The sequence below is a fragment of the Alosa pseudoharengus genome, unplaced genomic scaffold (genome assembly GCF_046254945.1).
Source record: "Alosa pseudoharengus isolate Yale_2024_CS ecotype anadromous, Long Island Sound unplaced genomic scaffold, YU_APseudo_1.1 YU_APseudo_1.1_scf_11, whole genome shotgun sequence".
Taxonomy (NCBI): Eukaryota; Metazoa; Chordata; class Actinopteri; order Clupeiformes; family Clupeidae; genus Alosa; species Alosa pseudoharengus.
The window spans coordinates 5,937,060-5,950,914 of record NW_027468576.1 but is presented as its reverse complement, the minus strand read 5'-3'; the positions used below and the strand labels follow the sequence as shown (position 1 = coordinate 5,950,914).

General features: G+C 45.8%; 1 protein-coding gene across 9 annotated transcripts in view; it reads right to left on the bottom strand.

Annotated features, from left to right (window-relative positions):
• The window catches only part of mast2 (microtubule associated serine/threonine kinase 2), a 124,137-nt gene that overhangs the window by 45,194 nt on the left and 65,088 nt on the right, over positions 1 to 13,855 (bottom strand). For 5 of the 9 annotated variants that reach the window (XM_076277821.1, XM_076277823.1, XM_076277822.1 and 2 more), the window contains 2 exons: positions 5,555 to 5,586; positions 419 to 574 (listed from right to left, as the gene is read on the bottom strand). In XM_076277821.1, the coding sequence (XP_076133936.1) occupies positions 419 to 574; positions 5,555 to 5,586 (188 nt within the window). Of the gene's footprint in view, positions 1 to 418; positions 575 to 2,845; positions 4,154 to 5,554; positions 5,587 to 13,855 lie in introns of those variants that run through there. The other 4 variants (XM_076277825.1, XM_076277826.1, XM_076277830.1 and 1 more) reach the window with 2 other exon arrangements.

Genomic DNA, 13,855 nt, shown 5'->3' with positions numbered 1-13,855 from the left:
AAAACCCAGCTAGCTCCGTGCTACAGTCCATCACCTCAGGCCTACAGTGGCTAGATTAAGAGCAAGCTTTACAATAACTCTCATGTATGTTTGCATGCCGTACAGATAGTGGTGTTTGTGATGAATTTGCATGGCGTGGCGTCAGTCAGGTGCTGTTACAGGAAAGCAAACCGCACACATAATAGCTGTCAGATTAGCAACAGTCACTTTTGATCAAGCACTAATTACCCCTCCTATTGCAATGTCAGAGTATTGGCAGCGACTTGTCAGATAACATGCTCATTAAAAATCATGACAAGGGCAGGCAGTTGGCTCACTGCTCACACCAGTACATTCATACACCCGGACACTGGAACACACATGCACAAACTCAGAGAGCAGCTCAGACACACGGGCTACGGCAGTTAGGTCACCTTACCTCCAGGGGAAGGGGTTGGACCCGTGTGAAAGGCCCAGCACGGGGGCGGATGCTGGCTCCTCCGGTCCCCTGCAAGAGGGAGGGGAGGTGGGGGACAACAGCTGCTGGAGGAGGCTGCTGTTGCCATGGCAGCGGTGCTGCGCAGTCGGCCAGATTCTATGATGGAATTTCCAGCACAATGAGGAGAAAGAATATGGGCAAAAATGGTTTATTGGAGTGAGGCAGGAAGAATGTCACATGTTTATAGTTTGTATATAGGTTCACGTGTATGTGTCTAATAGAAAAAGACTGACTGTCACTACATATAACAATGAGCAATGGCACAATAATTTGCCAGGCTCTGGTTTCGGCACACTAATCTCCTGCTAATACCAAGGAGAGCAACGGTGCTCTTGTGAGCATGTTGCCCCCAGCGGCATTGCTAGCACATGAGCTGAAGACACAGCGCTGCTCCTAATAAATGGCTTCCACATTCTACTGGAAGAGGGGAAGGGGAAGAGCCATGCAGCAAGGTGTACACCTGATCTAGTGCACAAAGTATGAATGACCGAGGCAGTGTCTTATCGAACCAAGCTTCTGCAGACATTATGTGGACTGACACCATCAGATGATTTCTCTATGAAAAACAGGAGCTGAAGATGGTACCATATGAAAAATGTCTGCAGAGGCAAAGACATGAAGGTTCTCTCTAATTATTGTCTTACTAATGATAAAAAGCTAGAGATGTTAAATTGAGCTCAAGGGCACATTTAACAACAGACAGAGACCATTTCTTCCCAAGATTAACTTTTAGAATGGTGTGAATAAAACAGTAAAGAAAGGGAGAAAAGCGCCCATGGAGTTCACCTCCATGCTGTGGAGTGAGTTTGCAGAGGAGGAAAGACAAGAACAGAAAATGCTCAAGGGCAAAGACACTTCCAGCGTCTGCCATACGCTCAAAGTGTTGAGAAGCGAGAGGGGAGCCCTCTCAGGTGACATAAGCAGTCAAGCAACACCACCAGCGAGCACAGGATCACATTCAGAAAGCCTGCAAGTGTATGTGTGTGTGTGTGTGTGTGTGTGTGTGTGTGTGTGTGTGTGTGTGTGTGAGAGAGACAAAAAAAGAGACGCAGAATAAGGGAAGTGGAAAGGAGGTGTGAGCCTCTGCGAAAAAGACGGGAGGTGGAGAGCTGGACGAAAGAACTTGGCAAATAAACTTCCTCTGAACTTGAACTTCCTCTGATGATCCCATTCTGTTAGCTGCAGTTGAAATCTGAAACAAGTCATGGAAACTTCTGTTTTCATTAGCCACTCGATGTGAGCGGAAGTAAATAGGGAGCCATTCTGGCACCGTTGTGGTTTAGAATTGGACATATGGCAGCGCTGGGGAGGAAACAGTGAGGCCCAATACTATTCCAGGTTGTCTAAATATTGCATGGCCATTAAATAATGCCAGTCACCAGGGACTCTATTAGCAACTGGTCCAGACTCTCCTCCTTCTGTCTGTGAGACTAAATGAGCTAGTAAAGGATATCTGCTGGGCCAACCTCTGGTGAGGATCTGAAAGGCATGAGGACCATCTCTGTGGAAGGTTTAACCTCAGTGGAGCCAGGAGGCTTGGGGTCAGTCAAGTTGGTCAAAGTTCAGCTACTGGCCTGTGGAAGAGAGCCCAGCACCAGGCAAAGAGGGAAAAGGGTGAGCCTGTTTGTACACAGTTGCAGAGTGAGAAGAGTGACGAAGTTGCCATTCCATCTCATGCGGGACAGCTGCAAGGTTCCAGTCTCACCACTGCACATGTTCCTACACCTGGAACATTTGCGTGTCTTTCCCCCTGTCATTTCCCCTTGTTGGCCAGGGCTGCACTGTTTCCATGCCACTGGGTCAGCTGTAAGATGAGCTCTAGCCTGGTGCTGTCAATCACAGTTGGCTTACTAGCATTAGAGAGGGGAGTTACAGCAGCACATAAAACACCTGTGATTGGGCCAGGAAGGGGGAAACACCCGGTGCAGAATGCAGCAGAGGCAACACAACCAGAGGGTTCAAATGGCTAGATACACGCATGCTCAATACTGGGGCTTGCTTTACAGCAGAGGAAAGAAGTTAAGACAAAAAAGATTAAAGGAAACCTATGAATCTCACTTGTCTGCAATACATACAGTATGGGCAGACTTAAGTATTCCAAAACGGTGTGTATGTTTCAGTGTCAATTTGTTGTAGTCTTTAGCTTTGTGTGAGGAGAGAGTGGAGAATCCATCTGCTCCTGGGGCAAAACAAAGAGCCCATGAACTCCCCAAGTAATGGCCATGTTTAGGACAGTCAGAGACAGTAACATCAGAATTGAACAAATGATGTGTACAAACAGTTATCTTTCACTAAACATACTGAGGTAAACAATTAAATCCACAAATATGTTAATTTATGAGGAACTGCAGTTTAGTGGGTTCTTACTGAATGCGCAGACTGGGAACACCAAGTTTTTCCTTCCTTTTCTTCATAAGGGCAAAGGTTTACGGAGTCCTCTGTGAAAGTTTACACTCACTTCTTTGACAGCAGTTAAGTCTTTGAGGAAAATGAAAGTCAAAACTATTGCAGCTGTAACATTACACTCATCCACATCCTTCCTGTGAGCACTTCTCCTTTGCTTGACCTCATCTGAAACAGACCCTCAGCAGTTTGGAGAGAGTTCCCACACAGGCCAGTCCAGCCAAGAGCAGCCAGCATCTCTAACGCTTTTGCAGACGCAAGTACTGTTACCGCTGCTGGACGAGAAAAGAAGTAGATTCCAGAGGGACTTATCTGGGAGGCAGTAGTGTGAGCATGGCTATGGTGTAGTTGAGAGCTGATAGGGCGATGACAGCAACACAGCTGCAGTCAGCACTGGACTCCAGTGACTGTGGCAGGCTGGGGTGCCTCCTAACCTCCAGTCCCTGACAGCACAGCACTACATGCGCCCCATACGCATGCTAGGCATACACCCACTCGCTGGAAGGAACAGGACACACTAGACCCCTGGAGAGGTGCAGCTGTCGCTCCCAACTTATACTAGCCTCCTACAACCTGTTCATACACACATATAACCACATGAACCCACCACACACACACACACACACACACACACACACACACACACACACACACACACACACACACACACACACACACACACACACACACACACACACACACACACACACACACACACACACACACACACACACACACACACACACACACACACACACACACACACACACACACACACACCTTAGTTCTGGGAATCAGAGCCCTATCATCATCCCCTCCATAGTTCCCAGCAAACCTGCTTTGCTAAATGTAGCTCTCACGACAGCAGAGACAATGGCCAGGATCAAAGAGTCACTGCTTCCAGCATGGCCGCTCCAGCATCCAGAGCTAATCCAGCCTGATTACTGCACTGACGTGCATGGCCACAGGCTACTCTAATGCAATTACTCACACAAGGCCACATCTGTGTTTGGATCCTCTTTTGCTCTTACGCGTTTGATACATAGTTTAGTGTGTGCGCAGATGTGAGTGCGTGTGCAGGTCTGTGTGTGTGCGTGTCACATGTGGGTGGCGTGTCAGAGAGATCGAGATTGATAAGGAATGAGAGAGTGGGCGGGATTGCATAGCAGCGATGTTTCAGAGCACTTCTATGAACTATGACTGAACCTGATGGCAGATCACTCTGTTCCAGGCCTTAGCCAGGCTTCTGTTCCAACATGAGCAAACCCACTCAACCTGATCGCACAAACACACATACGTCACACACACACACACACACACACACACACACACACACACAGCTGCTGTGGAGATTCGGATCACAGGCAGTGCACACAAATACACACGCACACAGTTTTGTGTTCCAACACATCAGAAATTGCATAATTCCAAGGGTGCACACACTCAAAGTTGCTGATTGCCTTTTACAAAGGTTCCCAATGGCAAGATACGCTTATAATTGAGACCAAGCAGGTCATGACAAAGACCTTCACAGCACATACTGGTCTATTCCCACTTCTGTTATTTTGTTGGGTCAAGAGGGTCGTGCCATCAGGTTAAAATTAGAGCAGTAAATTAGCTGAAGGCTGCGGGGGGAATGCTCAGCTGTCAGCCCACGGCATGCTGTGGGAGCGTACAGTCAAACTCGGTTTTAGCGGTCTTCTAAACATGCGACCTTCTCACCTCTGACCTCTGAACCCCAGGCAAAATGCCCCTCAGTGGTGACAGCATGTCCTAAATCCAGCAAACATATCTTGAACTATGCATGTATGCTTCTACAAAGCTACTTAAGAAGCTGTCCGGCATGATGTGCCTCTCATACTTGTCTATAAAGCAAGCATTGAAGGGAAATGATGCAGTGATAATCACAAACGGTCAGGGACTGCAGCGCCAGGCTGTGTGTGTGTGTGTGTGTGTGTGTGTTTAAGTGAGAGACTGTGTGAGATCCTGAACTGAATACTAATGATATAACTGCCAGACGCCTCAGAGAAAATGAGCTACAGTGTGTGAAAGTGTGTGCAAGAGTGAGAAAGAGAATATGGGTGTGTGTGTGTGTGTGTGTGTGTGTGTGTATATGTGTGTGAGAGAGAGAAAAGAGAATGAGAGAGAGTCCCACAAGCATGAGGAGATAAAAAAGCTTTCTGATATGCTGCAGCAGCAACCATCTCTTTCCATAGAGATGATCCGATGAGAAAGAGACATGGTGGGAGGGTGAGAGGGAGTGGCGGAGACTAATAACTGAGGCTAGTGGTTTTGGGGTTCCTTACATAAGCCTTGTGGTTTTGGGGTTCCTTACATAAGCTTTGCAGCACGTCTCACAGGATGTGGACGCTGTATCCCAAATGCTGTATTCTCTTGGCCCTCTCTCCCACAAGAGAGCCCATTCACCCTGTGCAGATTTAATTAGCCTCTCCCAACAGGGCCATCTCACTCATAGTGCCATCAGGCAGCCGCACCACTCCCTGGGCTCACTGGCCACCACCGTGCGTCAGAGTTTTAAAACAACTCCACCCCCCCCCCTTAATCACAGGTCATGGGGAGAGGGGGAGAGAGAGCGTGAGAGCATGCCTCCCCTCCCCTCCCAGACCAAACCGTTCCAGAGACAGACACAAGAAAACAGAAACAGGTACTTACAAGCTTCCTCTTCTGGGCAGGCTCAGCTCCTTCTGCAAGAGAACAGAAACAGACAGGGGAGGCCATAAGTATGGTGGTCAAGATTACAATTACAAGCACACACTTCTGCATTAGCAGGATTAGCAAGGCATCAGGCGAGGGGCTTCCTGTTTCGTGAGAGGGGCACACATTGCAAACAATGACAGATGACCTCACATATGCCTGTCAAATACATACAGATTTTCAGGGATAATATTCATGTTATAGACGTTGCTTAACCACACAAATCTAATCACAAATCTTTAATGCTCTGTAATTTCAAGGAATGTCGAGAGCTGATCAGACATACCCTGCTCTGCTGCCTGTGACCATGCAGACACACTAAACAACGGTACGTGTGTAGCTTATGAGCTACATGTGTCAAGGCCAGTTGTACTGCAGTAATATAAGCCAAGTCACCTACCGAACTGCCATGAGAAGGCCAAGTTCATTGTATGTCATATTTAATGAATGGTTAATTTCTGTTTAAAATGAAAATGTTTCATAAAATACTAATTTTCAATAAATATGCAGGCTACTTTTATCCATTTCATTCTTCACACAGCTTTCAATTCCATCCTTATGCATCAAGTGACCACTTGCATCTGGGAAACACTAGATGGCAGAAGAGTACCACCGAATTCCCTTGAAGAGAATGTCAACCTTGTTTGATTACATTTTTTACTTCCACACCATTTGACTTGCACCCAAACTAAAATGTCATGACTGAGATAACTGGTTTCACATACAGGGATCTCTTCACTTCAACAAAAAACTGGGTGAGAAAAAAGCTACGGAGTCAAGGCTTCAGCTATATTAGCCCAGTGTTGTAACTGAGAGGAAAACATGTCTCATTCATCAGATAAGGTCTTGGCAAGTGAGAGAAACTGGTATGGCTCAGTCCTCAGAGTTAATGAGAGCACTTGCAAAAAGCACACGGATGACAAGTGTCTACAGTGTCCTGGTGCAAAGCCAACAGAGCCAGCACAGAGCACAACGCCACACAGACTGCTGCCCTCATCTCGGAGAAACTGCTAAATCAAACATAGACATGGGTGTGCAGTGCATGGGCCATTAGGCTAAATGGATGAGTATGTTTACTGAGTCATCATCTATTAGAGGAGGGGCTAGTTGGTCAGGGCCATTGGGAAAACACAAGTGTTTGTTTACAGATGCCCCATTAGAGCAGCACTCTCTGGTTTTGACCCCTCACCTTCCATCAAGTATTTTTACAGGTACATTTCTAGAATTGTAAACAAAATGACCCGTCAGCCAAGGTAGCCAAGAACATGAGTAACACATAGGAGTTGGCAAGATGACAAATACAGAAAAAAAAAAACACAAAATATTGTTATTATTTATAGTTCACCCACTCATACTGATGTCATTACAGCCATTACGCCACATGTGGGTAGAAGATGATGAGCACATGGTTTCAACCGCCAATGAGACCAAATTAAGAAAAGGAAGAGAGGTGGGAGAGCAAGACAGCCGAAGAGGAGTCTGCCATGTCGTCATCAACACAACTAACAGATGAATGCACAAAGGGACAGACCAAGACATATGGGCACCACGGGACAGAGTGGCATGGGGGTCGGGTGTGCGGGGACGAGACGGTCAGGGATGCAGAGCGCACTCTGCGTGCATGTCTGAGCAGTATCGGTCTCCTCACATCAGCAAACTGTGCCGAAGAGCCATGATCCCCGTACGACCCGTCTGCAGAATATTAACGCAGCAACTCTGAGAAGTGCACCGCACGCAAAAACCCATCCCACTGTTTAATTAGAGGCTCAGGCAACCTGCACCAATATGGCTGTTGGCTGTGTTTATGCAGACCCCTTTAATGTGTATATCAGATTCCTCTAACCAACAGAAATGTCATCTCGGCCTTTTTGATGATCAGCTAAAGGACAGGCTGTAAAAGGTGAGGGGATGAGACACAGCTTCAGAGCCCAATGGTCCTCAAGGTGCCCAGCAAGTCTTACAACACACAGTCTCAGACTAATATGAGCCTGGTACTAGACAATTGGGGGGGGGGGGCATAAACCACTGTTCACAAAACAAAACCATAACCTGTTAGATAAGTCTGTATAAGTAAGATACATTATGGGAATACATACTGTATAAATAAAATAACTATATAAATACAGCCTATAACATCCTTCCTAGACAAAACCTAATCGCATTTACAGCGCTTTGCTCCAAGGCTAAATGGCCTCCATCGTCTCCACCTGCGTATCCTCTTCCATCTCCAGACCGCAGCCTCACGAGCGCAACTCAATTTGCTGCTCCTCCAGCCCCCTGTCTGATGCAGGCCAGTGACGAGGCAGCTGAAGGAGCTGAAGGGAAACAGTGAAACTCTATTACATCTGCAAATGCTCACCAAAGAGCATCCTATGGCTATGTCTGATGCCAGATGTTAATGGCCACCTGATGCCATGCCATTACTGGGAGTGCTGCTGAAGTGAGGTTTATGATGCATAAATGCAGGAAGATTGCATTGTGTCTTGAGTTGCTGTAGTGATGGATGATATTTCTTAGAGAACGAGAGATTCTAGTATAGCTAGTTTATCCTAGAAATAATGTCCAGGTTAGCTGAAGCTAAAAAGCTGATATTAGTGATCACACACACACACACACACACACACACACACACACACACACACACACCAGAGCCATGTAATTTGAAAGGATGGATATCAAGTTGGCCTGGCTGATCACATTAAAACGTGTGTGTGTGTGTGTGTGTGTGTGTGCGCCGACACACTAGAAAGCCCCCACCGCCCTCCCCAGCATCACTGCTATGGACAATGAAATTAGTGGGAGTGACAGCTTGGACCAAGCTCTGCTGTGCACAAAGGCAATCTGCCCAATGGAAGCCATCAATATTTCTTAAGTCCATCGAGCGTGACAAGAGAGCCAGAGAGCAGGGAAATGTAATTAGAAGGATGGGCAGAGGAGAGCGCGGCAGACTAAGCGCCCAGGAAACAGCAGGAGAGGAGACCGAAAGAGACGGTCATCCAGGGGAGACAGAACAGGAGAGACAGAAAGGCCCACGCTGCATGTCAGGCACGGACCATGGAGATGGTAAATAGCTATACCGATACACACAGGGACAGATACCAACTTAAAGTTGTGTTTTCAAACAGCAGAAATCTCACTGCTTTCAAATGTATGGGTCAGTGAGTTGATGGGTCAGTATTAGCAGTATTAGTTTTACGTTTTCAACTTTTTAGTGTTGAAGTGCAACCACATCTTTTCAATCTCACACATTTTAATCAAAACAGATAAAAACAAATAAATGACCACAGATACTAGATGTGACATGCCTCTGGTCGGTGCACTATGCAGACAGAGTAAGGAGATGACCTAAGCTTACATGTTAAAAAAGATTGCTTCACCCAAGCCCAGTTGGGGAGGTGAGTGTGCCTCTGAGTGTTCTAGTGCGACATCACCCACTCTGCCGAGGGGTGAGTCAGCTGCTCAGGCGCATCACACCAGCCAAGCATGGACCAGGAGCAGGGTGCCCTCAGGCCATCAGACTTCAGGAAACTATTCTGATTGTCTTGGCCCAGCTCCATCCTACATTGCTTTATATCTAAGCCAATAAAACAACACCCTAGCCTTTGTCTACTCTTCTGTCTAATATGCATGGCTCAGACGAAGAGGTGAGGGATAGAATCTTAACCCTGCCTGACAGCAAAAACATACACCCACACATGGCTATCCTGCCTTCACCCATCAAGTCTCCAGCAACTTCAACAAGAGATCAACTGGGGATGGGCAGATAAATAGACATAGAGTAGAAGAGAGACAAAGAGAGAGAGAGATGGAGAGAGAGAAAGAGGAGTCTCTGACCTGAGGCCATGAGAAGAGAGAAGAGGGGGCAGGAGGATAGAGAGTGTCTGTGGCATCTCTCTGGATGACTTCCTGTGTGTCTAAGTGAGTGACACTGGGACTAGGCGCGGGGCTGCAGAAGCTGTGAAGTTAATCCCCTCTGTCTGTGGGTGGTGCGATGAGGAGAGCCTGTGCTTGCAAATACGGCCCAGCCAGCCAGCCAGACAGCCAGCCAGCCAGACAGCCACCCAGTCAGCCAGGCACACTGTCACAGACCTGTGGCTGCCAGATTTGTTTCCTGTTGTCACACTGAAAACCCTGCACTGACATCCCCACACAGACACACTCACAGCAATATATTCCCTTCCAAAGAGACACATTGAAGCCACATTTTTTAGAGCCACACAGACATTTATAAATCATATGGGCTGAGTGCTCTGAAGGCTTTAATGGCGTGTTCAAATACGAAGCGAAATCTACAGTGGCTTTATTTATTTCTTAACATGTACTGAATTGTACTGGCTTGTTTACACAACATACAAAACCCAAAAAATCAGGCGAGGAAGAAATAATTGCCTGTTCATGACCACAGAAGCACTCAATTGTACACAGCAGGCATTTAAGATAGGCTCAGCTGCTAGCATAGCCAATTCTAAAAGCAATGGAATCACATAAAGGACAAAAAGCCCCAGCCTTGCAGCTACATTAACCTTTTTTACCAATCATTTACATTTACCTCGGTCTTAATTATGTATGTTTGTGAAGTGGCAAACTTTATCTAGTAATTTTAAAATGTAAAAAACAATGTCCATCCCTCTTAGTAGCACTGCAGTTTGTGCAGATGGTTATGAGGCAATTGGGGCTCCATCACCAGAGTCTGTGGGTCGAATATTAAGCAGTCAGAAAAGGGAATTAAATGGATCCAGGATCATTCCAAACTAGGCAATACTATAGGGCTAATCTTGCCGAATGAGTTGACCCATGCCAAAAGGGGGCGCACAGGTCATTAGCATTTGCATAAATTACTTAATTACTGAGCATCCACGAGATGTCTTCCTTTCCCTTCCATCTGAAATGGACAAGAATCTTCTGGAAAGGAGGAGTCAGTGCAAATGTTGGTGTCAACTCATCAACTCAGGACAGCACAGCTTCTTGCATGCTGCAATCTCTTAAGAGAAGGCCGCTGCAATACCTGCCTACAATTCACTAGTTTCACGCACATTTCGCTAGTTTTAACCTACAGTATGACCATGCCGACACCTTTCAGCTAGTTCTAACCTACAGTACTGTATGACCATGCAGAATACCTTAAGCTAGTTAAGAAGATCCCATTCCAATCCAAGTTCAATAGACACATTAAATGCTTTGCTTCTCCAGGACAATTTCACAAAAAAAAAAACAAAAAAAAAAAACATTGTCAGTAACTAATGAACTAGACTCTCAAATCAGCACAGAGGACATGATGGGGCAAAATTAGACAACTTTCCAGAGAAATACTGAAGACGCTCCGGGACATCGTATCAGGTCTTATAATAAATCACGTTAACTTCTTGAAGTGCACTTAGGGGTTGACTTAGGGTGATGGCTGCAACCCAAATGCTTATACCTGTGTGGGATGGACAATTTGGCATGGCCGCCTGGCGTCCATATCCATTACACAAGGCAAAAATGTGCAACTTTTTCCCAGCGTCTAAATGTCTTCTGTGTGGGTTACCAGAGCAATTACTGTAAGCCTCATGCCTCATTTTTGGCCAGCTTAAGTTGCTGACAGCCCATTAAAACTGAAGCTTGGGTACGCCGATGCGATGGAAGAGACCAGCCACAAACAAGTGAGGCAGATCTGAGACATAACCTTCCTACAATTCAATTGGATATGGAAAACTCCCACAGTTTCATCCTGCCTTCACCACCATAACAATGTCTTTCAGAATGTCAGATGCAATGAAATGAGCGGATGCAACCTTGTGATTTTAATTTATATACGAGTGAGTCAATGCACTCACACAGCTGGAGGCTGGATGTGTACAATGAACAAGAAAGAAAAGCAAGAGGAAGGCAAGTGAGAGCAAAACCATTTCCTGATGGAGGTGAAGTAATGAGGTAAGGTAAGGAGTGTGGGTGGAAAGAGAGGCTAAGGATGAGAGAGAATGAGGACACATCCTTCAAAACGGATGTAGGGAACTATTTTAAAATCAAAATAGGACTTGGTCTGGTCTTACAGCTGAATCACTCAAAACATACAGTCTGCTCTCTCTCACACACACACAGACACACACACACGCACACACACAAGACCCAGACATCAAAATAAATCCCCCCCACACACCCACCCATTACAGAATAACTTGCTAATTACCTATCTCTATTGTGTCTCATATCTCTCCCAGAGCCAGGGAGGGTGCCTGCGTCGTCCAATCCTCCCTCCCTTAGCGAAAGAAGGCTCTAATCTGGCCTGATCAGGCAGCCTATTCATGCCACTAACACACACCAGTCCCAAAGACAGTGAATGGGGGGGGGGGGCACTAATCCTAATTAGAATTTGCACATTCAAATTAAATCTACATGCTTCACTGCCATCTTTATGTGGAGATAATAGAGAAAAAAACACGAGTACTGAAGACTGGCGTGTGGTTTATTTTTTGTCTTTTAATATCAAACAATTAACACTAACAGAAAAAAAAAGATGCTGGTGCCTGTTTCAACCCGCTCAGCAAACAGACACAGTGGAATTAATCAAGTCTGGTGTGTGGGTGGGGGGGTGCATTTGGCAGCTCCTCATCCAACAGTAGACTACTCTAACATGGTGTTGTCTTTACCTTTGTTTGAACTTCATAATTTTAAGCTCACTACTTCAGATTTCTTCAGAGGATTGCTGTGAATAAGCAGGCGGGCATGTAGCGCTGCCAGCTCTGTCTGGTTAGAGTATGTTACTGACAGAGCTGTGTGTACACAGACCTGTCTGATTCTCACCCAGATGGATGACAGCAATCATCTCTCAGAGGAGCAGAGTAATCCTCAAACAGAATCTATAGCTCAAGATATAGTTGTATCCTGGAAACAGCTCTCAATTTCTCTCCTGTGATACCCCCCTCCGCCAAAACAAAAATCACATTCTGCAGTATGTCTATGACAGACATTAGCATGGAAATTATGGGAAGTAAAACCCAGGGTTGCAATGCTGACTGAATATCAAAAATAAAAGCCAAAAAAGAGAAAAAAAAGGTTTTCTAGATTAGGATAGCTAAACTGGAGAACATGGACTTTTCTGGTAGACATACGATATAGCCTTCTCAATTGGAATTGAGAGTGGGTCTGGACAAGGCTCATACGATACAAAGCGACATTGAATTGTATAATTCTACATCATATCTAAATCGCTGTAAAATTGTTTAAGGTTCTGGAGCAAGCAGCAGTAGGGATGACAGAGGGGTTGCCTTTATGATCTGTGTTGTGAATTTGGACTCAAAACAATGTAGGCTGGGATGGTTGTCTAATGTTAGTATATGTAGTGAATTCAGCAGGGGACTGGGTGGTGTCTATGTCACTGTGGATACACTGAGGATAATTGCTGCTGTGCCATAAAGCCAGCAGAGATGTGAAGGCAGTCAGAGGCATGTCGAAGCTACCAAAAGCACCATACTAGGTCGCTAAGAGGGGGAAAGCATCCTTGCTGGACTGGGCATTAATGGCACAGTGAGGGATTCATCACAGCCCTCTGCAGGGATCATCTCAGTGAGTGGCAGCAGAGGGAAAACTTGCTAGATTGTAGGTCAGAGTATTGTTTGAAGATGCTGGACGACAAGAAGATTAGATGCCTGATCTTCCACTGAAAGCACTTAATGGTAAGTCCATGCCATCTTGAAATAAATCTTTTAATAAAATAATCACACTGAGAAGCCAAGAGCGAACATTTTTGACAGAAACATAATTAATCTCACATGCCCAGATTAAATATTTTCCATATGGCTTCAAATTTAAAAATCTGAACTAGACCTAGTTGATTTATAATGTATTCCATATATTTGTGGGTTCAGTATAAATACCGTGAGGAATTATGCTGCCTCTTTTGTGTCTGATACTACCCCTCCCTATGCTCTCCATTGCAACCCTTCTCTCCTCCTCCACTCTGTCTCTCCTTCCCTTGTTTCTGTGTCAGTGAAACTCAGTTCATTATGTGGAGGCAGACGGAGACACCTTCCAGGCCTGCTCCCTGATGCTCCGCACCCTGACACGCAAACATCTTCAATTTGCACCTTGAGGCAGGCTCACCCCTCCCCCTTTACAATGACTTCCACCACTCCCCATGCCTGAGGAATACACACACAGAAACACAGACATGGGCTGCACACACTCCCCCACCAGTTCTCCTAACAAAGGCACTACACATGCACACACACCTTTATGTGATGGGGTAATTTGTCTAACAGACAGGAAACTACCCCAAAG